We start from the raw sequence: 25,169 nt of genomic DNA on the forward strand, positions 1-25,169 counted from the left end.
TGCCTTATTACTTCTGTAGCAGTTGTAGCAACAGAGGGATTCCCCAGAGCCAGGGTGGAGCTGAGCTTTGCAGTAAGGAGAGGTTTGTTTGAAGTCTTTAGTAGAAAAAGCAGAGTTCTTTTGTGCTTTGCCAAGGTTGCCTTCCTAGGAGGCAGTGAGGGCACTGACCCTCTATCAGCATACTCTCCTTGGGCCTTTTCAGGGCAGCTTTGCCTGGAGCTTTTGTGCTGAATACGCCTGTCCAGGGATGGCAAGTGGCCTTGATGACAACATGGGTACCTACAAACTCATCTCCCACCTACAGAGTAGTTTGGTCACCCTGAAGGTATTAATTCCTGCTTTAGCTGTGCCTCAACCCATGTTTCTAGCCACTTGACACCTGTGATTCCTCCCAGATGAGAGCACATTTCGCATTCAAGGTAAGGATTTATTTTTCCTCCTTGCCCCAGGAAGGGATGGTGTGTGGATCAGGAGCTACCTCACTGCTTCCTAGGGCAGGAATCATAGAAGAATAATGGAATCATAGAATCATCACAGGATCACAGAATGGTTTGGGCTGAAAGGGACCTCAAAGATTCTGTTCCCACCCCCTGCCATGGGCAGCGACAACTTCCACTATAACAGGTTGCTCCCAACCCATCCAACCTGGTCATGGAAGCAAGTACCAGGGCAGTGGGTTTGTTGAGGGGATAGCGGGGGTTAAACTGATCCTCTAAAACCAGCTTCTCCACCACCCTGTACCAAGTAGGGGATGACTGGAACCAGCTGGAAATGCTGGGACTGCAGCACTGTACAGGGATAAACTCCTATTTCCCAGCAGTACACATTTGATTGAAAAGGGGCCAAACCTCTTGACAGGAGAGGTTTTTTCTAACAGTGCTGGTTAAACTTGGGTGAGAGGGAATGCAGGGAGATGAAAAGCCTGACCCTTATTTTTCTCCAAATGCCTACTGGGGATCTGCAGTGACACTGCACAAGTACAGCAAACCCAGATGCACCAGACTCCACTCATGGGACCCCTTGGGTATCCAGGAGGTCTGAACTCTATCCCAGCAGGCTCCCAGGGATGCAATCAGACCCTAGCAATCTCCTCTGGGCCTCCAAAGGGTTGTTCTGCTCCTCCTATGAGTTCTCAGCTCCTTGCTAAGGGCCGGTCAGCACCAGTCTGCTATGAGGAGGGAGAACACAGCCAACGAAAGCTGCTATTATTATTCCTCTCAGTGAATAGCTGATCCCTGATGAAGTTGATTACTGGGCTCATTTAAGCAACTTTCTCTGCTCCAGAACCATCAGTTACCATAAAGGTTTCCAAAATGAATTAGCCTGGGCTATTGTTTGTGAACTGGCACAGACAGCCATGATATAAGGTCAAGTCTCTTTTGTGGTGCCTGCTGTGGGAAACAGAAATCCAGAACTTTTCTGGAAGGGCTTTAATGGGCTATCAGCTTTCAGATACCTCTGAGAAATCAACAACATTTCTAAGATTATTCTAACTCCTGTCTCAGCATTACCAGGCTTTGCTGGGCCTTCTTTGACCATGAGCAGTGTGGGACTAAGTAGCGGGACAGTCCTGCCCCTTGGCCTTGCACATCCAGGCAAGGTCCCAGCAGAAGCATCATCCTCAACCCATGAACTGGTGGGGTGGGTGGGCTTAGTGGGGTGAGCCCAGACTTGACCCCTTTGATCCCTACTCATGCAAAGTTCTTGTTTAAAACCAGCTTCTGGGAGAGGGAATGTCCTCTCCAGAGTGGGCCAGGAGGAAGGTTCTCATGGCTCAAACACACCCGTTTTTCCTCCTGAGGATGTGTCCTGCTGCTTTGCACCCTAGAGAGACAAGGCTCCAGAAGCAATGATTTATGAACAGATTTCCTTGTTGGCACTTGTAGAGATGTGAGGGCCTGGGAAGAGCTCATTGACAGGAGCACTGGCCCTTACTGCCTCCAGGAAATCCCTTCTCCACTACAAAAAAAGACAAAACAGCAATCTTTATTAAAGGAAAAAAAAGTTAAAATTATGCCAGTTGCTCTGAAATGCAGCTGGTATTCAGGCCATGTAGGGTATGATTATCCTGAGTCAGCTTTGAATATAGTTAGCACAGTTTCCTTGCTGTAGAATTGATTATCTGGAAGGTCTTTTGCACTGGCAGCTGTAATCATAGATCTTAGCTCTTGGCAGAGTTGTAGGAATTCAGCAGAGTCTGCCCTGGGGCGGAAAAAAGCTCACAGAATGGAAAACATCACCCAGATTCCACTGCTGGAGAGCTGGATGGGTGGATGCAGATGCTGTCCGAATTCCCCATAGAACATCTTACTGTGTCTGCTGTTTTTTGATGTGGTGCCCTCTGGAGATGTCCATATGTGTGTATGGATGTGCACTGGGATCTCCAAGCTCAATTTTCTTAAATAAAAATGTCTAAATTCTCTTAATCTCTATGCTCCTCTGTCAGTGGAGTAGGTCAATGGGTTTTCTCAGCCCTCTCAAGACATAGAGCTGAAAGCAGAAACATCTGAGGTGGTAAAGGACAGTTTATATCTCTTCTGGTTGTAGCTTTTAATCATAAGAAAGCAATAAATGTATTTATTTAATTCACAGTTTTATGTGCACTTAAAAAAAAAGCAGCAGCATTACTTTTACAAAATGTTAAACAAGGAGGAACATCTTCCTACTAAAAATCTCTCAATACAAAAGATAGTGTATTAAAAAGTAAAAGGCAATATAAAACAGTATAATGAGGAAAAAAGTATGCATACTGAAGGGACCAAAACCCTCCTGCAGCTGTGTCCTCCTCAGTACCTAGGAAAAAGGTCCCTACAGATTAACCCATCCCCTCGGTTTTCATCCAGCCACTTCCCACAGGGAAATACGGTGGTGACACCAGTGGCCGAATTGGTGATCTCCACCCGCTCCACCAGCCAGCCCGCAGCCAGGCCGCTGTTGTCGTGCTCAATCCGGACCTTTTTCAGCTCTCCCATGTCCAGCGTTTCCAGGTAAAACCTGTTGGTTTTGCCTCGCTCAAAGAGGTTCCTGAACTTCTGCTTCAGCGCACGCCTCCCTGAGTCCCCGTTCAGGCCGTAGATGGTGATGAACACATTGGCATCGGTGCCTGCACCCTTCTCGAAGCCTGTGACCACAATGGTCTCATATTTGACTGGCACCAAGCTCCGGGCTTTGCTGGCAAAGCTCTCTGTGACCTTGGCACACTCGAAGACTTTGTAGTCTCGCCGCTTGTATCGCAGAGGGATTTTCGTGTTGCACCTGAAGAAGTACCTGCCACGGGCAATGATGGGCAGGTTACTGGCATGGACAGCCACTTTGTGGGGCAAATGTGAGAGAACTGTAGAATTGTTTGTGTTGAAAAAGCCTTCTAAAGTCATTGAGTCAAACTGCTATCCCGCCCTAGCACTGCCCAGACCACCACTGCCCCATGTTCCCAAAGTGCCACATCCACATGGCTTTTAAACTCCTCCAGGGATGGTGACTCCACCACTGCCCTGGGCAGCTGTGCCAGGGCTGGACACCTCCTTGGATGAAGAAATTTTCTGTAATATGTAATCTAATCTTCCCCTGGCATGTTTTGAGACCATTCCCTCTCCTCCTGTCCCTGTTCCCTGGGAGCAGAGCCCGACTCCCCCAGCTGTCCCCTCCTGGCAGGGGGATGTGCAGAGCCACAAGGTCCCCCTGAGCCTCCTTTTCTCCAGGCTGAGCCCCTTTCCAGCTCCCTCAGCCCCTCCTGGGGCTCCAGCCCCTTCCCCAGCTCCGTTCCCTGCCCTGGACACGCTCCAGCCCCTCCGTGTCTCCCTTGGCCTGAGGCCCAGAGCTGTCCCCAGCACTGGAGGTGCCCCAGCAGTGCCAGCACAGAGGACAGGCCCTTTGGTACAAACATGGAGCCAGCAACTTAGAGAGTATGCATTCTACTAAATTTCCCAATATTAATGCTGTTTCAGCATTTCCCCCTCTATGTACCAGAACTTGAATATTTCTCCAGAAAGAGAGCCACGACAGAATTTGCAACTGGAAAAATCTGACCTCATCCCACACAGCTATAGACACACTGCACATGGGAAGGATCTGTGTGGCTCTTGTCACCTCTTCAACCTGTGCAATGGCATGACCAGTTTCCAGACCCACCAAGGCAAGACAAGCAGTCAGACCCAGAGCTAGAGCAGGAAAAAGGTGTAAAATAAGGAATGGGAAAGACGAAGGAGATTTAAATCTCCCCTTTCCTTTCTAGATCACCCATCTCATCCTTAGCAGGGAACAAAAAAAGTGGGAACACAGCAATGACAGGTACCAGATGCCAACTGCCCCTGTCTCTGCAGTGCTGTCTCTGGTGATGTGCGGGGAACACCAAGCACATCCATAAATTGCCTCGTTGCTGGCACTCAGCCAGGGTCTGGAGCACTCTGCTTTTAATGATGCATTTCGTTTCCAATGATGCAGATCAGTTCTAAATCAGCTTTCCCCCCTTCCCCCACCTTCACTGAACTGCAGCAGGTCCTCCTGAATGGAGTGTGGCTGGATTGCAGTGTGTGTGTGTGTGTGTAAAATAAACACCTGGAGGAAGGGTTACTGTGACTCCCCCTCTATGGTGTTTCTTAAGCACTTCCTGTATGTAAATATAACACCTATACTCTTGGCATTTTCTGCAGACAAAGTGAAGAACTTATTCCCTGGAAAGAGGCATTGTAGATGAGAAATTCCCAGGGGAACAAAATTTTAGGCTCAGGGGTAGAAAAACTGCATGAGAGTCTGATGGAGAGGATGCCCAGTGCTGCAGATTGATTTCCTCAGCTGCGTAATATCTCATGGTCTGGAAATAAAATGGTGCATGCCAATCTTCACAAGGGACAAAAAGAAAAAAAACCCAAAAAACCAAAACCTTTGTAGCCCTGGAATGTGCAAGGAAAATCTTTAAATACTATCTTTTTACATACTAAGAAAGGAAAAATCCCAGTATAATTCAAAACTATTGCTGCAACAATCTGGTAACTCTTTAAATTTGTTCTTTGGCTTCTCTGGGTAGGGTTTTTGATATTTGGGATGGGTAATACCTTAAGTGAGAACTTGTTTTTTTGGTGCAAGCTCTCCAGTTGCTTGTTTGCACAGAGAACACCACTGTAACGTGCTGCATCTACAGAGCTGGAGCCCTGCTCCAGTGCAAGGACAGACTGCAGGCTTTACCCGTACCTTCTGGCTACCCTCTTTAATTTAAAACAATCTTTAAAAAGTGGGATTTTATGAGAAAACCTTTGGCCCCTTCACAGCACACTGTCCCAGCAGTTTCAGCATGCTCCCAATGAGTTCAGTGCGCAGATCTGATTGCACAGCAGGACTTGGAGGGTTCCAGGCTTTTCCCCACCAGGAGAAAAAGAGTATGTTTTAGTATGCAATTGACTGAGTTTTCATTCAGCAAATATTATTAAGGCTCTTCAGCTGGCTGATTAATTTGCTAGGAGAGACTCTTAGCTTCTAAAAAAAACCCAAAAAAACACCACTTCAAGGATTTCTTCTTAAACACTCAATTGTCTCAGCTGGAACAAACTCCTTGTAGTTAAATTCTTTAGCAGCAATGGAAATATCATGGAGAAGAGAAGAAATCCACAATTAAAGTTGTGGATTATTTTACTGAAGTGCAATTTGTTCTGCAAATGGGTGATCTCCTCTGCTCCTGCACAGTCTTTGTGGAATCTGCTCCCCTTCCAAAGATGGGACTCAGATCAAAAATGTGCATGACCTGACCATGCTCAGGGCTCTTCAGGTATGGTTGAGCTGCATGATTGCAACCTTTCCAGTCATGTGCAGCCTTTTGGACCAGGCCAGAAGGATCTTTTATCCAAACTGGTCTGAATTAGAGACTTAGACTTTATCTTACTCTTGTTTCTGGGAAATTTTTCACAAGACTTACTTAAAAGACCAGTCTGTGCAGAGAATTCTACAATTGAATTGCAGCCACTCTGGCTATTTTCCATAAGGTGAGACATCAATTCATCCTGGCTGTGAGATTTACCCCAGCCAGCTTGTTTATAAAGTTACCTGCACATGCAAATACCCTCTGTAACAACTGGAAAATTGTGCAGGTAAGTCAGATAAGGACATCCTGGACCTGACACACCAAACTGCATAACATAAAACAAGACTTTCCGCACTTTAAGTCTGAAATGCTTCAGGAGGATGTGTGCAGATCTGCTCAGCTCCCCCAGGGCAGGTCCTTGCAGATGAGAAGGCACTTACTTGTTGCAAAGCTCCATCTCTGTCACGATAATCTCCTGGACATGCCAGAAGAAATCAGCTTTTGCAGATGACTTCTTCCCATCTTTTGGGCAGTGACCAACACAAATGGCTGCAATATCACCAACGTTCTTTGAAGAAAACTGGAATGTGTCAGTTGCTCCCCTACAGGAAACAGGGAGCAGTTTCAGCATCCCGGAGGCTGCCAGTGACTTGCTTCATATGGACATTAAGTAATTTGCACATGGCAATGGAAGATAGAAGATAAGCCTTCATTTACAGTAATTTGAGTTAACCTACAATCATTCAACACAAAGTATAATTTCCATATTTAAATTTAGTATTTTCTCTGATTAGGGGTGACACTTTAAATTGTTGCCACTAGGACTTTCTAGGATAAACTCGAACTCTTCCACATACAAAATCAAATTGCCTCATTATAGATAAAGCTAAAGAATGACTAATTTCCCCTCCAGCACTTATTCATTCATTCCTGACAGATACTGTATCTGCTACACATCTACCCACCATAGCTGTTTTAAATTTGCTAGTTGAGCTACCCTTCCTGAAGCTCAAATTTGAGATAGCTCAGAGGAACAATTAAATCACAGATTCTCAGAATGGTTTGGGTTGGAAAAGACCCTAAAGATTATCTAATTCCAAACTCCTGCCATGGACAGGCCTGATAGGTTTCTGTCAAAGTGTTGACTGGATCCCTGTTGTGTTCCCTGAGTATCTGTTGGATTTATTTCCTTGGACTGGCCCTTGGTCGTTCCAAGGACAGACTGTGCCTGATGAAAAGTGGTGTCTAACTCCTTCACAGGCACCATCAGCTCAAGAAGCTCCTCCTGATCTTTCATATTTCATGTGATATCTCAGACAGTCATACTGAATTCCACATAAGCCAGAATTTCACTTTCCTTTACCAGAAAAAATCCAAAGCAAGAGAACATCAGCAGTGCCTGTGACTTTGGCGAGGTCCCCATCTCCTAAGGGTATGCCGTGTCCTTAAACAAGCAGAAAACCCTGCTCACACCTGGAGCACTTTGGCTCCACGTGGGAGAAGGAGTAGGCCCCTGTCATGATTTGACACGGAAAAAGAATTTTTCCGGAAGGAAGAGGTCAATTTGGATATTGACCAATTGAAGGTGGACACGCCTCTGAGAACACAGAGGGGTTAAAAGCAGAATTCCCAGGAGAACTCGCTCTCTTTGGTTCCGCTCAGCGTGCAGTGCAGCCTCTCCCCTGCCCGGCCGTGGCTGGTGGGGAGGGGAAAAGCCATGTGGGCTTCGGAGGTAGGCCAGGGGTGGAGGGACTGGAACTGGGCCTGGCCCCTTGCAGATGGAAGAATGGAGAGATCTGGGATGTGTCCGTTTCCCCCCAGAGTCCCTCGCTCTCTCTCGAGAGAAAGAGACATCAGCAGTTCTGTCAGCAGTTCACCGCAGGGAAGGAGAGAAGCGGGGAGGGGGGGGCCACAAGGTGCCCAGCTGCATGTGGGAGCTGGAGAATCCAGGCAGAAAGCCAGCCAGGGAGTCGGGACTTTTAACCCTTCCTGAGAAATGAAAGCTTTGTGAAATTTTTCTCCTCCTCAGTTAGAAAAAAGAGGAAGAGAGACAGCTTGGACCCTGGGATGTTGGAAGGAGAAATTGTGAGATGGGAGGGCATGATGGAGTGGCTCTCTGGCTGGACTTTTTCTTGGTAGCCACAGACTGAACCAGTCTTCTCCTCCAAGAGAGACTGTATTTTAGGAGGAATGCTTTGCAAGGTTTTCATTTTAATATTTGTGTAGCTTTATTTCCTTTCTTTTTTCTTTTATAGTAGTAGCTTAATAAAGTTTTTTTCCTGTTATTAAGCTTGAGCCTGCTTTGCTGTGTTCTCAATTGCATTTCAATTGAGAGAATGCGTTTTCATGGGAGCACTGGCATTGTGCCAGTGTCAAACCATGACAGCCCCATGTTCCATGGATATGTCTCCAACAGGAGGCTGATTCCTGCCTTTCCTCACACAACAGTGATCTCACAGCCTTACCCCCCAGAGCTGTCTGCAAAGTCAAATCTGAGCAGCTCTGACAACATCTAGCCCCCAACTATTATTACTTTCTCTCTAATTCCCATTCCTAGCGAGATGTTGTAAAAGGAACTAAAACCACCTCCAGCCTCCTTCTGCTCCTCCCAGCTCAAAAACCACACAGCCTCCCTGGGGGCTTGCCAGGAGCCTCTTTGTGTGTACAGATACAAAAGGACACACACACACAAGTGCAACATCTACATTTCCTTTTGATAGATATTCTTAGATTTGTCAAAAGGAAATGTAGATATTATTGAAAATATTAAATATTTTCTTGCTGTCCTAAACCCTACTTTGTGGCTGTCCACCAGAAAGTTATTTGATAATCTTCCCTGTAATCCAAGTGGGAAGCCATCAAGCTTTTTGGAAGGGGAATAAGAAGCAGCATGGCAAAAATGCAGTGCCCTATGGCAAGAAGAGATGGCATTTGTGGAGGATACACAATGGGTGGGGTGTTCCTGTGGCCTACCATCCTGTTTACTACCTTTCAAATCTCCTTTTCTTGGAAGAGTTTTCCATGAGGAATTCCTTTGAGCGGCCCATCTTCCCTTCCAGGATGATCCAGATGTTTTCCTTTGTATCTGCATCCTCTCTGTCACTGGTTACTGTGACAATCTCATAGGCTTTAAAGCATAATTAACACACACATTAAACAGAAAAGGAGGAGCATATGGCCTGCAAGATCTCTTCATTTGGCTATCACTTTGCTTAAAAACCCTTTTCCTAAAATTTATCACAGCCCACAAGACAGCAAGAATTTGCAAAATAAGGGAGGAAACACACTGAAATCTGTGGGACTTTTGACTTCTAAACGGTTTGGGAGAGAATACATTAAAAATACAAGTCTTACTCAATTTGGTAGTAAGAATAGATGGAGTTATTCTTAGAATCATAGAATATTCTGTGTTGGAGGTTTGGAGGGACTCACAAGGATAACTGAGGTCCCTCTTGAACAAGCTGTGTCCAGCTCCATGCTGTGCTAAGCACTTCATCTAAAACACAGCCTGAATCCTCCATATTTATTTTCTTTTATTTTTCTTTCTTTCTTTTTTTTCTTTTTTTTATTTGTGCCACGGCTCCTAGCAGAGGGAGGGTGTCCATGTACCCTGCAGGATGTGCTCAGATGCTGTGGTGGTCTGTAAGTAGCCAAAATGGTCCTCACGAGGCTGATTTTTTTCAGGGGCAGAGCACAATCACAGTGAAGTAATGTGATTATTGTCTCCCCAGTATTCTCCTGAAGAAGAGCACTGGTGCAGTAGCTCTTGAGATGGATTCTGCATATTATCAGCGTGGTTAAGTAACTCTTGTTGGCTGAGTCACCCACCACATCAGATAGCAGTGTAATTACCTTGGCCCCAGTGGGATTACCCAGAGCAGACCCAGGGCCATGGGCTGTTAAACTCAGTTTATATGTTCAGCTGGGACACTTAAGCTCATACCCCAGAACCAGTTAAGGAGGAAGCTGGAGCAATGTTACTTACCAAGCTTTAAGGACTGAACTTATCTTCCACCTCAAAACCTCAAGTACTTTACCTCTAATGAGATCATATCCATGTGTTCTCATGGCTTACTGATGGACTGAACCTCTGCAGATGGGCCCCTCTTTGGTTTCAACCCAGAATGAGATCTTTTTCTTCCTCGCAAATCCCATTTCATTTCTTTCTTATTCTAGAACTGCACTATTGAACTGAAGTGTACATGACATAACCCCTAAAGCCTGCATGGGAGCCTCCAGCTTGCAGTAGATGTAGTCCTGTGACCTCTGAGGTCCCTCAGAAAGTGGCACAAGAGTGCCCCAAACTCACCAGTCCGTTCCTTCAGTTCCAGGATGTCATTATTGGCACAGGCCAGCTCCCTGATAAGCTGCCCATCGTCTTCACCTTTAGCCAGCCAGCGATCACACTGGAAGCGAAATGTCTTGTCCATGGCAGAGTCTATCACATCAATATATTCCAGGTGCCAGCCTGGGGCAATTCCTGGTAAAACAACAGAAATAAAAAAGGTCTGGATATTTGCACATAGGAGGGGAGGTACCTTTCCTTGGTAGTTCCACGTTGTTGCCATATATAATGGAATCAAGGAATGGTTCAGGTTGGAAGGTCAGCTCTCCTGCCATGGGCAGGGACACCTTCCACTATCCCAGGCTGTTCCAAGCGCTGTCCAGCCTGGCCTTGGACACTTCCAGCCATGGGACAGCCATAGCTTTTCTGGGCAATCTGTGCCAGAGCCTCCCCACCCTCATTGTAAACAATTTTTTCCTTTGTATATCTAATCTAAATTGACACTCTTCTAGTTTTAAACCACCCCCACTGCCCTGTTGCAGCAGGCCCTGCTAAAACATTTGCCCCCATCTTTTTTAAAAGCACTAAGGCAGGGGCTCTCTCCTCTTTGGATTTGAAGTCAGAATGTAAAGTACAACTTCCTCCATTGGCCCTGCAAGTCAGCATGTGCAAGGAAACTTCCCACCCTTGCCAAGGAATGAGGGCAAATTAATGAGTGCTGGGACTGGATGTGAAAACAGGACGGAGTAAAGTGATGAATGTTCCAGCATGGATGACCAAATCACTTTACATTTCCCTTGGGGCCTTCTAAGGAGCCACAGCACCTTTTTTAGCTTGCTACTTTGTTTGTTCAGTTTGGTTTTTTTTCTCATTGGAAAAGCAACTTGAAAACAAAGAAAACAGCATTTGAGAATGTTTTCCTAATTTGTTAAAATCACAGGAGCAGTCGTTGACCTCGGTAGGGACAGGAGGTTTCTGACAGTTTTGCTTTCAAGTCCTGCTCTTAGTCAGACAAAAAAAGGTTATGTTCATGATGAGACATATCTGCTCACTTATTATGTACATCCTGGAGAGATTAAACAGCTCTTGCTCTTCCAGGAATTCACTGCCTATTTCTTACATTTGCAAAAATTAATCCTCATTATCCTTGAATGGAAAATGATGGCACAATTTTGAGTTATGTCAACAAGTCACTCTTCTCCTGTGGACTGTGAGCCTCCACATCATGTGCTGGCAGTTCTTTACCAGCCTCACAGCCATCCTGTTTTGTAGTTTGGCTTCCTGAACTTTCTCCAAGTTAGGAAATTAAACTGTGCACTATGCAGCACAGACCTCAACCAACACCACCATTCTCCCCTTAAATTTCAGGGGCACAGAACTGCAAAGTCATTGTGCCTGGAAGGTTCATCTGTAGAACACCTTGCTTAGAGCAAACTCAGCTAAAGCAGGTTCTTCAGAGCCAGCTGTGGCCAGGTTTTTAATATCTCCAAGGATAAAGATTCCACAACCAATCTGTGTGGCCTGTGCCAGAGTCTGATTACCATACAGAGGAAAAAAAGCTTTCTTTTCTTATTTTAAATGTAATTTACTTTATTTCAGTTTGAGCCCGTTCATTCTTGTCCTGTCACTGGACACAGGTGAAAAGAGTTTGGTTCCATCTGGTTTAATTTTGCAGGTTGCCCAGAGAAGCTGTGGCTGCCCCTGGATCCCTGGAAATGCTCAAGGCCAGGCTAGATGGGGTTTGGAGCAACCTGAGTTAGTGGAAGGTGTCTCTGACCATGGCAGGGATTTGGAACTCAATTGTCTTTAAGGTCTCTTTCAACTGAAACCATTCTGTGAACCATTCTACAATTCTGTTAAGTATTCCAGGGCTCTTTAACTGGATTTAACTGTGATTTAACTGGAGCAACTTGCTCTTTGAGCTGTTTTGGAAATTTATTCTACACATGTTGGCAGTGTCAGCTGTTAATCTTTTGGTAGGATCTTTTCCATTTAAGTTCAATGAACATCTCTGCAGGATATTCAGGAGGCTGTTCTGCTTCCATCAAAACTTTAGTGACAACAGTACAGTGTGAAAGAAAGAAAACATGCTTTCCTTCTGCATTGAGAGATGTCAGTGCCTGCAGACCAGGATGGAATAAATTTTTGATCTCAGCCTGGCTGCCAACAGCAAACAAGATTATGGGGGCAGGATCAATGCTAAGCAGCAGTACCAGAAAGGGGTCTGTGAGAGATGCACATGCCCTCCTCTCTCTTCTCCAGCCTGGTGCCAGCAGCCACACTCACCAAGAAGCTACAACAAAATCTTGTTCTTTTATCAAAGGCAGAGATGGGACAGACCTGACTTTCCTGCAGATGTTGGAGCTGAGGACAAAGCCAGCTCCTCCCCACAATGATGCTTTTATCAGCTCTGGGCTATTTAAAGATCAAGTGCTGAGCTCTGTCAGGGATCAACACTGAAAAGCAAATGCCAACAGGGTGTCCCTTACAGCACTGGGATACATAAATCAAGGAGCTGGATAGATTGTCTTAAAAAAATGGTACACCTTCCCTAAAAATATCCTCCTGCCTGTTTTAAAGAAAAAACATTTCTCTTCTCTCTCACTAGAATTTGCCTTCTCTCATTTTCATTCCTGTTTGTTAGTGACTTTGATTATGAGACACATATTTGGATCTTCTATTCATTTCTAGGAGAATTAGCTCACCCGAGATGAAAGCTGTACTAGACATGTCCATAGCAGCATATCTCCCCATCCTGTGTCCATGTCCCATGGTGCCAGGAGTGGTGTCACATCAAGGGTTTCATTGCCACAGCATTAAACACCATTTAAAAGCTGATGTGGAAATGGAAGGGTTGGTTCAGGTCTGAAAAATGTATCCTGCTCTACTGGAAAAGTTGTTGTTTTTCTTTTGTTTCAGACTGGGAAAGTATTTATGAAATTCCTCTTTGCATTGGTATGGAAATGAAAATGAAAAGGCCAATGATGCACAGAGTCTAAATCTGAGACTTTCCCTCTACTGGGTTGGCTCTGTGTGCTGGGCATCACATTAGCAGAAGGAGAACAAATCATATTGGCAGAACTGCTTTCCAGGTAATGAAATCCTGGTTTCAGGCTGTTATCCCAGTTACCCCTTGTGTTCCTCTATGACTTTTGCAATGGGCTCAGAGACTCTACAGTACCTAAGCAATGACAGGAAAGGAAACTCCTACCCAAGAGTCACCAAATCCACAGCCCAAGCTGGTTTATAGAGCAGCATGAACAAAAGAAGAGGAGCAAGAAAGATGATGTGACTATAGGAGGGTGAAAGAACTTTCCCAAATCCTGACCACTGCTCACACAGCCTGGCTGCAAGCAGAAACCGAAGAATCTCTGTAGCAATGGCCCATCAGCCTTTCCTCTGTACACTGTCCCTGATTCTGATCCACTGTGAGAGCCAGAGCTCCATCACTCAGCTTTGGGTGATTGCAGAAAAAAACAGAGCAGACCTGCTTGTGTCCTGTTGGCACTTCAAGCAACAGTACCCAGAAAACAAGGGCTCAAGAAAACATCAGCTGCACAAATTCCTGCCCAGTACAAGCCAGAACCACTACATTTGCCTCCATTAATGCTTTGAAGCAGAAGGAAAGAAATAGCATATATCTGAGTAATTCCTGCCCAATTATTCATCCCTTGGTCTTTAAAATAATTTGGCAAGCACTGTGCCTTTGTGAAAAGTCCCCTACCACCAAAACAAGTGTTCAACATTTGTAACAAAAGGCATTTCACTCCAGGCCTCGTTTTGCTGCCATTGAAATCCTGAGCAACAAACCTGCCGTAATAAAACCCATGGCAGTGCCACATAGGCTCCTTAATGGTCTGCAGCTGGAAGTGACATTTTCAATAGCATGCAAAACATTTCAAATGTAATTAGAGGAAGAGAAGAGCTTTGGGGACAAAAGAATCACTTTGCTTGCTTGACTCTGTATAATTTAGTGTGATCTAGGGAAATGCATTCTGTTCCCCAAATGTCCTGATCCAAAAGAGCAGTTATTTATCTCATTTATTCTCTTTCATAAAAGGATCCAAGCTGGGCACTGGGGGATTCTGAGCAAGAACCACCTGAAAAGCCCTCACAGGATCTTCTTTCCTTTTCCCCAGGTGATGCTGGAAGTCTGTGCTTTCCTGATATTGGACAGGCTGGATTGTAAGCTCCTTGTCACCTGCTTCTGCAATGATTAGCACAATTGAGCCTGACTGTAGAAGCATAGATGGAACAGATAATGACATTACTGCTTCATTTAACTAAAACCCCAGCCTGCAGCACCAGAAGCTTCCTTTGCCTCTCTCAGGAACAACCATGACTTGGCTGTACTCACCCCTAGAATATTGGGAAACATGGGAAGATGAGAGAAAAATATGTGGTGAAACATGGGAAGATGGAGATAAAAATGGGGTGAAACAAGCGTGGTGGGTTCACTGCTCACCAGGCACCTGGTGCCTGACCTTGCTTTAGTGAATGTTAACTATTCCTGGCAAATAAAGAGCTGGTGGGATTAAATCTGCTGTCAGAACCACATACATGCTTGGATGCACACACATCTCTACTTTTTCCAGCCATATTCATTGACTATCTTCTCTACCCCTTAACTTTCTGTAGCATATCTCTTCTGGTTTGGTTTGGAAGCAGCTGCTATCTTATCAAGGATAATAGTAGTCATTACTGGTGCTTATGTTTCCACAGGAGTAAAAGATCTCTCTTGCTAGGAACATTGACTGCTCAAGGGCCAGAGAAGAATTGCTGCTGCCAAGCCATTCGCAACCACCAACCAGCACTCCTCAGCCCCTCAACTGCATCTTTTATTTATTTATTTTAATTTTTTTTCACGTTTTCTGAAACATGAAGTAACAACCACAGCACAGGCAGCTCATCAGCCTTGCATCCTCTGAAATCTTTTGTCCCCTGCCTGTTTAGGTGAGCATTCATCCATAAACCCCACCTCATGAAGCATCATCCAGAAAGTGGTGGGAGTTTTGACAGCGGCTTCAAAACACTAGAAATGGAGCGTTAATTGTGAGGTGTTAAAATCATAGCATGTAGCTGTGCACCAATACATATCAAAACACTCTAAGAAGGTGAATAATTTTTATCCCTAATCTACATAATTGAAAATGAGGTACAGGGATGTGATTTAGGCAAGGTCATTCAGCAAGCCAGTGGCAGAATAAAAATAGATCCATTTTGTATATCTCTTCTGAAGGATCATTTTAGCTCACACAACATTTCTCATCAGAGCAGACAGGCAATGCAAAAAACATCTCACAATCTTTGAGAAAGCAGATTAACACTTGGGATAGTTTTAGAAAGTAGGTGCCCTGCACCCCCTCTCCTTTGTTGTCTCTGCAACTTGTTCAGAATTCAGGATTTTACTCAGGTCAAAACCACCCATAAATTACCCTCAGACACACCCCACTCCTCCAGCCCTCACATCTACAGATGAACTACTCCTGTGCAAAAGCACTTAACAACTCAGACTGAAGATGAAACAGTTTCTCAGATTATATTCTTGTGATTGAAGGAAATTTTGTATTTTATAAAGGGATACTTGAAATAAAAGCTTTTAACAAGGATGCAGGATAATTTGTCCCCAAGAGGAGCAAGGGAAGCATATAGAAAAGAGAAGCTTTTAGAGAAATGATAATTCTAAGGCTACATCTATCCTTTTGGGCTCCTTCTGAAAGATTCTGCAATTCACAAGATTGGAAAGGAATGAATGCACAAGGTCAACACCAAAATCTTTGTGTTCTCTGTGGGTCTGCTGTTTTAATTCCTTACATCTTTTTTCCTGTTTCATGTCACTTCTGGACTGTGATACCTTGGCAGTATTTCTTGGTTAAGCCATAACACCTGTAGCACATCTTTCACAGAATAATGGAATGGTTTGGGATGGATGGGAGATTAAAACTTGTCCCATTCCATCCATTCCATGGGCAGGGACACTTTACACTGTCTAAGGCTGCTCCAAGCTCTGTCCAACCTGGCCTTTGATACTTCCATGGGTGAGGCAGACACAGTTCCTCTATGCCAGGGTCTCATAATCCTCACAGGGGTGAAATCCATATCTTTGTGACAACACTGTTGGCAAAAAAAAAACTGGCATTGAAAAGAGAGGAAGGTGCAAGGCATATGGGAGTGTTCTGTGGGTCAGTGCTGGGATCTCCTAAGGTGCTGAGGCCGGATTTTGACAATTTGGAGGACTAATCAGCTATGGCACAGTTGCTAACATGCTATAGGTCTGCAGATTCCACCTCCACTTGAGCTCAGTCTGAGTTGCAGACTTCTATGCATGCAGAAAGGTGCAGGAGTTTGCACTGTCTTCCTCTGTACTGAGCCACCAACAAAACAGAGAGTGTGATGGACTCTCCTCTCCTTGGGCAGTTTTACACATCTATTTCTCATCCTCTCACTTTTTCTTTAAAGCAGAAACTCTAACAAATCTGCCCTGAGGATCAGCAGGGTTTATGAGGCAACAGCCCAGAGCTGAGAGGGAAGGCTTAGAAAAGCCCTTCCCAGGCCTGATAACTGAGTAAATCCTTACAAAGGGCTAAAAAAGGATAGTACTTTAGTTTTTTTTTTTTTAAATAATTTATGGTCTACAAGTGCCCCAAAGGCTTGGAATCATGTCCATGAATTGCAGAAACAGACCTCTGGAATGGCTATGTGCTGTGAGTTCAAGGCCTGGGCAGTTGACTATCTGAGTCAAGACACTGCTCCTGGAAAAGGTAGTTCCTTTGGAGAAAGAAAAGGAAAACCAAGGGTATATAAACTGTTCGGACTTGAGTTCAAATAAAAAAGGAATAAGATACCTTCTCTTTTGGAAAAGCCACCCAAAAGGAGTCAGTGGGGCAGCTAGGCTATTTAAAACTCTGTTAGACAATGTCAGAGCAGTTGGTGAATTGAGAGAAAGGCTTTGCTAAGGCAAAAAGAAGTCTGGCTCCATAGCCTTGTTATTTACTTTTGTCTTTGCTTCTGCAACACAGAAAAGTCTGGTTTATCCATAATTAGACTCTTCATGGCTCCCCTTGGTTGATGGCAACTGAGATAATCAAGAATCTGAAATTAATTACTTTAGACAGACTGCTTATCACCTGGATTCAAATCTACTCAGGCAGATGAAGGAGCTAAGTCCAGATTTTTCATACTTCCTTGTTTCATGGAGAAAAAGGCAGCAGCAATCAAAAAACAAACAACAAACCCCAACAAAAAAAGACCAAAAAAAAAAAAAACCCACCACATAAAAAAGGAGGAAAACCAGCCTTTTCCTAGGTAAATAGGATACTGAGATACTGAGAAACTTTCAGTCATTCTTCCAGAATGGGGATTTAGTCCTTATAGCAGACTAAAAAAAAAAATTAAAAAAAAAATTGAGGCCTATATTTAGAAAGCCTGCATTTCTACAGACCTACAGATACTGACCTTGCATAAATGTAGAAGTAAATGAACTGAGATATGAGAAAATACATAGTGCCTATCTGAGATCAGGAGATGAGGAGTCTGGAAGTGATTAAATTTGCTCCGGGAGTCTAAATATATTAGGTTGAACATCAGTATCTCAAAGTAAACAGGGGCAAGATAAAAAGACATGGAGCAAAATTAAAACTAAATTTCATTCACATCACTTTGCTGTTACCAGAATCTCAGTGGTGAACTCTAAACATCTAAAAAAAGTCAGGAACAAGTTCTTTGAAATTGCAGTTGTGAAGTCTTTAAACTGCCTGTTTTCAAATGAGCAACAACTTCCTCCCTAATCATTTTTACTGAAGTTAAGAGAAATTAGATGGGGGCTTCATTCCTCCTTTATGTCTCACACAGAGATGTCACTCAGCAGTTTTTGTGGGGAAAATGGCATTTTAAAAGCATTAAAGTGGGACCATAAAACTGGTGTGCTTTTCCAGAGGATGAGAACATGGTCTTTGCAATTTAAAGACCTCCTGATAGGTTTGCCATGGCAATTACTGTCTCTTCAACTCTGAACACAGAGTTCAGTCAGATTTCAGTGAAAAGATGAACAAAAGTGGGATGAGAACTGGGAGTAAAGCCACTGCAGCAAGGCTGCACCAAGGGAGAAGGATGCTGAGCTGTGGTGCATGGCACAGTGAACACAATGGGCAAGGCATTTAAACATATTTTATCCTGAAATATAGGCAGGCAGTTGGTTTCTTGATATGACAAGGAAAAGGAAGCCTTTTGATGGTAGCATTTCCTCTAACTAACCCTGATGGGTCATCTAATGTGGTGTTGTCATTGGCCCCAAATATCAGAAGGACGTGGAGCTGCTGAGCCAGACCAGAGGAGGCCACGGAGCGGCTGCCAGGGCTGGAGCCCCTCTGCTCTGGAGCCAGCCTGGCAGAGCTGGAGCTGTTCACCTGCACAAGAGAAGGTTCCAGGGAGAGCCCAGAGCCCCTGCCAGGGCCTCAAGGGGCTCCAGGAGAGCTGCAGAGGGACTGGGGACAAGGCAGGGAGGGACAGGACACAGGGAATGGCTTCCACTGCCAGAGGGCAGGGACAGATGGGATATTGGGAAGGAATTGCTGGCTGGGAGGGTGGACAGGCCTTGGCACAGGGTGCCCAGAGCAGCTGTGGCTGCCCCTGGATCCCTGGAAGTGTCCAAGGCCAGGTTGGACAGGGCTTGGAGCAGCCTGTGATAGTGGAAGGTGTCCCTGCCCATGGCAGGGGGTGGAATGAAATGATCTTTAAGGTCTCTTCCATCCCAAGCCATTCTGTGATTCTGTGATTCTGTGATTCTGTGATTGAGACTGATAATTTAGAAGACCAGGAAACAAACACAAGTGTGCTTCATGCATTCAGGACTCGAGGAGCAATGGGGTAGGCCAGTGTGAGGCCAAGCTTTCCACAGGCCATTGGTAGAGAAGCATTTAGTCCAAAAAAGCCAGAAAAGAGGTAAAGAAAGAATCATCAACATCTGAAGCCTCAGAGTAGTGGTAAATACAAACACATCTTTATTTAATACCCAAAGTCCTTCATGCATCTGACAAAAAACATACTTGACTTCTGACCCTACTACTCATTTAAAAGAAATAGAGCCAGGAATTTCTAAGCAGTGCCACAGACAATTTATATAAATTATATATAGGGAACAGGCATATATTCAAAGGATAGCTCTATCCTGGATCTCAGCAGTAATAAATACTCTACCCACCCAACAAACTGTCATGCTGAGTCGTGTGAAGTTTAAGATAGAAGATGCCTTTCACATGACTAATGCGAGAACAATGTAGACAACATATGTTATGATTTAAATAACAGTTTTCCTTCTTTCTGTAGGGAAAAGCAAGAATATTTTTGCTGAACAAAACCTGAACATGGTGTTTGTCCTAGAGGGACTTAAATTAACCTTGCTGTCAGACAGGCCTGGTAAGGACTAGTATTTATAAATGGAAACCAGTGTTATGAGGAAATAAGGAAAGAGAATGTGAGGTTGCCATGTGTATTTATATACATATTTCAGTTTTAGACACCCAGCTTAGTATTTTAGCTGACTTGTGGTGGCTATCGGGGTACATGTTCTTAGCCCAGAGCAAATTTAAACTAATTGAGCCTATTTACTGCTTAGCCTAAGGCTAAACTCTGTTACCTCCCTTTGCCACCAGCCAGCTGCACACAGCCAGCAATTACCAACTTGTGTCAGCAGCATCATCAGTGGCACTGAGAAGCTGAACAGTGATCACTTGTGCAAGAAGGGAAAGGCAGAAAAACCCTTCTGGATTAACAGTATTTGCTTGTCACGCAGCAGGCAACTGACTTGTAGGACTCACTGGCACAGGATTTGTGGGTGCCAGTGTCTCCTGGAGGGCCTGGGCAAGAACTCAAATGAGAAAATTCACTGGAAATTATTTAATGGACAAAAATGATATCCAGTTCAAGAAATGTGCTGAACTATTCATCATGCAAAGTAAAGGGGGTTGTGAAAGGATTGCACATGCTTGTTCAGCCTGTCCTCTTCCTCAGGCACCTAGTGATGCTGCTGTTGGAAAGAGCTGCTGGGCTCTCAGACCCTCAATCTGATCCAGTTCCCACCTTCCTGCATCCCAGTCTGTCCATGTGCCTGAGCCCTAAGGACCAATTTCATCCTGTTAGCACAGTCAGTCACCAGGGATGCCACTTGAGGAAGAAGTTCTTTTAGCACACATTTTAGCTGGTGACAGGTTTGAAAGCAAATCTGCAAATCTATGTTGATTTCTTAGTGCTATCAGAAGGATGTCTGAACCACTCTTGGAACAACCAAAAACCTTGTTTATTGAGCTAAAACTCTCATTCAACAGCCCTTTCTATATCTGCAACTAAACTGCAGATCTAAGGAATTAGTGTTTTGGCAAAATAATCAGGTGAAAGCAGCTCCTTTACTGCATTCAGCACCAGCTATATAACATGATATTATAGAATTTAATCAACTAAATTGTGCTGTGTTATGGGAGTGATAAATATGAGCTCAGAGCTTGCAGTGTCTGGGAATAAACAATAATGTTAGGTGGATGTAACTCCTGTATTTCACTGCAGGCAGAGGCTACCATTAGATGTGTTTTTTCTCCCTCTCAAAGACTTTCCAATGGGAAAGTCTAATCCAGAGATAGTGTCTTTTATTACTAGAGCATGACATGCAGCCTTCCCCATCTGCCACAACTTGGAGTAGTTGTGAGGATGATGGCAAGGTCACATCAATAGTGGCACAAAACCTGTCCCAGCCATAAACCAGCTGCCTCAGTACAAACAGGTAATGACCAGGTAGTCCCTTTGCTATTCCTCCCCAGATTGTGATAATTATTGCTGCCAAACAGCTTCATTAATAGTGGCTCAGGTGTAAGCCTTTGTGAGCTATGGAGCTTCACCTTTGGGCTGCAAGCAAGGCCTGGCCACCAGTGAGCAAGTCATTGCTAATCCGATGTAATCTCTTTTTCTTGAAGGTGGGATGGGATGTCACTACAGCAATGTTAGTGACGTGCAGCAGGGAAGTGTCAGAACCTCTCTCAGCAGCACGCTGTGTGCTCACTGGCTGATGCAATGATCTTAATAAAGCCAGACACAGATCTTCATTTCTTTCTTCCAAGGCTCGCTGTGTTATGCCAGGCTGCATTTTCCTGCATGTCAGTGTCAGGCTGAGAGCAATAAATTGCTCTGGGAGTACCATGCTGGCCTGTGTGACAGGTATGGATGGAGTCAGTGTGTTGGGACAACAGCCTGGGTGGCTTTGCTCTGGGGGAGGCATCGCTGTTGCTGCAGAGGTGGCTGTAAGCACAGACTGAAGCTGGGGACCTGCTGGAGCAGATGTTGCACCAGAAGCCAGGGAGAGGATCACCTACATGAAGGGGGTGTGTCTAGACAGGGAAGCTAGGACACAGGATCTGGGTAAAATCCAGGTAACTTTCCCAGCCTGAAGCAGAGCTGGGAACTCTGCCTTCAGCCTATCTTGTGTCTGTGTGTTTGCTCAAGTGAAGACATCCCAAACTCTCCCACCACCCCTGTCACTGCCCTGACCTTTGTTGTCATGCCAGATGCGCACTTTGCAGAGGTCTCCCAGGCTCAGCATTTCAGAGAAGCTGAATTCATCCATCTGGTTCCTTTCAAACTTGTTAGACTTGTTGGACTCCTTCAGAGGCAGGGTGCCGCTGTCCCCATATTCACCAAACAGGATCAAGGACACGTTGGCATCAGTGCCTGCTCCTGGAAGGAGAGAGCAGATAAAAATGCCATGGGTTATCCTGCCACCTTGGGCTGACTCCCAACACCCAGCTGCATGGGGAGGCAGCAAAGGTAGGGTGGAAGAGGCTGCAGGGTGCTCATGTTTCTCTGGGCACTGCCATGACATTTCAGTGGATTTGTGCAGGATCCTGCAGGGAGGACAACCAGCTCTTCCAGTCTATCCCACAAATACAGCTGGATGCTTTGCCTTGGAACTTGAGGTGCAGTGACTGTGGTGATGGCAATGCTCATAGGAAGCAGAAATTTCAGTTCCTGATGGAGGGCTGTCCATCACAATGCTCTGCAGAGGATGTCAGGGTAGTTACTCCCATTATTCCAACGTTGCTTGGGAAGTAAAGTGACTTACCCAGCAGCAATCTACTAAGGAGTGTTAAATAACATACTTTATAACTTTTTTAGCCACAAAGTGGTGTCCTGGGCTTCCCACTGAAGCACAGTCCCTTTTCAACACTCAGTCATTCCCTCCTGCAGTCCCACAACCTTGTCCAAGGAATTGTGGCACTCAGGGTCCTTCTGCTGGGGTCTGTCTCCTCCTGCTCTCGCTGTGTTTGATGGTATAGAGATTTCAGAGTTACATACAGATCATCAACAAAGCCACTGCGGCATCTCATGGCTTACTTCACAACAGATCTTCCTTCTATATTGTTCTTTCTCAAAATATTGTCCATGCAGCAATTAATGGAAAAAGTGCCAGTTTCTCACACAACAGTTTTGCCCTTCCAAATTCCACATTCTTATTGTGTATATGCTAGGAAATTAAGAAACTTCCAAGATGATTTTTATTACCTGATATTGAGCATCATTTGTCCTCTACTCTCCATATTTTGCCAAAGAAAACAGTCACGTTGTTCTCCTGGCTTTTGGGGAGTTCAAGACCAAAGCTCTTGCAGTGACCTTACATTTTAGCGGCAAGTGTTACATTTTCACCTTGGACTATTTATACTTTGACCAAAATGATTGCATTTTAATTTTGACACTGCAATATAAAAGCAGATTTCACAGAGAGAAATAAGATTACACTTGGACAGTCATTGCTGTGTCAGAACGAAGGCACTTAAATTTTGGAAAAGGAGAACGAGACCATCAAGCTGAAATCTGCCTTACAAAGAAACTCGACATCTGCTGCCCTCATTTGGATAGCCCAGCTTTGGAAGTCTAACCTCCTGCCAGGCCCTTTCTTACAGAAGAGTATCACAAATCCACTTTGAGCCACAGAGACATTATTTCCCACAGCTCCATTCAAACACAATGCAGAGACAAAGTTAGGGGGACTGTAAACTTCTGGAGAAAGGTCCCACTTCCACAGGATTATTAATTGAATACAGAAATTAGGAAGAAATCACAACTGTTCTTATGGAAGGACTGGAAAACAAATTGGTAGAAGAAAAAGAGGAGAAAAAGGGTCACACAGAGGAAAAGCAAAGCAATATGCAAGAAGCTGCACCTGTTAAATTTGAACTAATTTTTAACAGTTCCCTGGAAAGGGTTTAAGTAGGAAGAGAAAGCATCAGGATCCATGCAGTTCATCTGGCAGTACTTTTTATGACCCCAAAACTTGCTGAGGTGAGGAACAAAGCAAACTGAAGTCCTTTTCCTTGCAAGGAGCAGGCTCCTAATTAATGCCAGGTCTCAAAAAGCACAGAACCAACTGTTTCTTAGCAAAACCATCCCTGCAGGAAGAAGCTTATGAAGGTCTCATGCTGTGACATTTCCCTCACAAGCAATTAGCAGGAGATGGGAAAGTAAAAAACAGAAATGCTAGATCAATATACATTTCACTTATTTGGGTCACTGATATTTTTTGTTGTTTTTGTTGTTGTTGTTGTTGCCAGTTCCAGGAAACTGTTAGGCACATTTAGGAACTGTAAAAACCTTGACAAATGAAGAGATGAAGGTACTGTGGTTGCACCAGCCTTAACTGGTGATGAGTGCAATAGCTCATGGATTGATTCTGGGATCTGCAGAACTGAGCTGAACTTCATCATCAACACCCTAAGCAATGACAGAGTGTTTCCTAGCAGATTTCCAGCTAAGGGTAGATTTGTGTGAGTGACTGACATGCTGAAGGCCAGAATTTCAACCCAGATGGACCTTGTGAAACTTGAGGACTTGGCAAGCAGAAATCCCATGGAATTCAGCAAGGTGAAATACAAACTCCTCTGTCTGGGTTGGAATAAACTTTTCACATGCTGAGAGGCTGAAGATGTCCCAAAGTTTACAGCAGTACCCTTCATATTCTGGTTGGATCTAAACTAGCAGGAAGTTTCCAGAGCTCAGTGCAAAACAACAGTTTGAATTCCTGTGTCAAGACACTGAGAAGAGCTCAGAGGGTGGCTACTAAGATGGCCAAGAGCTGGGACACACCACTGTGAGGAGAAGCCCTGAGAGGATCTGGGGCAGGAGCACAAGGGCCCCATGTGCAGCGACAAGGGGTCATGATGACAGGGCCGTGTACTGTCTCACATCATACCCCAAAAAGCCAAAGCCACAACTTGCTGGAGAGGTTCAGGCTGGGAATAAGGAAGAAAAAAGTATCTTAGGAATATGGTGCAGGTCTGGGTGCAGATGCCTGGGGAGGTGATGGCATCACTATTCCTGGTGTTGTCCGGTGTTTGGCTGGGCACTCTTAGCTGGCTTGACCTAGTTCTGGCAACACTCCTTTGATCAGGAAAATGAGTGAAATAACCTCTAAAGGACCCTTTAAACAGAACCTCTATGATTATATGATTCCTACTGAGCAGATGCTTCATTTTTAAACAAAATCTGGACTTGAGTCACAGCCTTCTGAGGCCAAAGAATGTTTTTCTTTTTACATTAAAAAGACCTATATAAGGCACTATGAGCTGATATCAACTGTCCTAAATTATGTAATTTGTAGGTTGGAACTGAGTTGACAACATCCTAATTAATCTTAAAACAGCAGAGATAAGAACCTTCTGCTTCATTAATGCTTGGAAAATGAGAAAGCAGTATTTATTTGCTCTCCATCTTTATTGAATTAACATGTATATGATGACTTCATAGAGAAAGTAAAAATTAACCAGCCAAAGGACATTTTTGTGCCTCAGAAAGAGCCTACAGGTGATCTGCCTCTATTGCATCTATGTCTATGGGTCCTGCCTTGAAGAAAATCAGATTGTGCCTGACATCTGAGATCAAGACCTTGGTTTTAACCAAAGATTACCCATCTGACTTGGGAGATGTATGCCCTAACAACCTCCTCTTACCTATGTGTAGTCTGAGAGTCATCTCAGGTACTGCTGGTGGTGGAAAAGGGGTGATTTTATCTTTGCAGGAGCAGAGCTGTTCCCTGTTGCAAACTCTGTAGGTTAAATT

At 44.5% G+C, this 25,169-nt stretch overlaps 1 protein-coding gene across 1 annotated transcript in view; it reads right to left on the reverse strand.

Annotated features, from left to right (window-relative positions):
• Window positions 1–2,724: 2,724 nt before the first annotated feature.
• The window catches only part of LOXHD1 (lipoxygenase homology PLAT domains 1), a 164,975-nt gene continuing 142,530 nt past the window's right edge, over window positions 2,725–25,169 (reverse strand). Inside the window, exons 37-41 of the mRNA XM_077790176.1 lie at window positions 21,609–21,794; window positions 10,101–10,271; window positions 8,780–8,918; window positions 6,232–6,393; window positions 2,725–3,267 (exon numbers count right to left, since the gene is read on the reverse strand). Coding sequence (XP_077646302.1) covers window positions 2,787–3,267; window positions 6,232–6,393; window positions 8,780–8,918; window positions 10,101–10,271; window positions 21,609–21,794 — 1,139 coding nt within the window. The 3' untranslated portion in view covers window positions 2,725–2,786. The remainder of the gene's footprint in view (window positions 3,268–6,231; window positions 6,394–8,779; window positions 8,919–10,100; window positions 10,272–21,608; window positions 21,795–25,169) is intronic.

Source organism: Lonchura striata, chromosome Z (genome assembly GCF_046129695.1).
Source record: "Lonchura striata isolate bLonStr1 chromosome Z, bLonStr1.mat, whole genome shotgun sequence".
In the NCBI taxonomy this organism is placed as follows: Eukaryota; Metazoa; Chordata; class Aves; order Passeriformes; family Estrildidae; genus Lonchura; species Lonchura striata.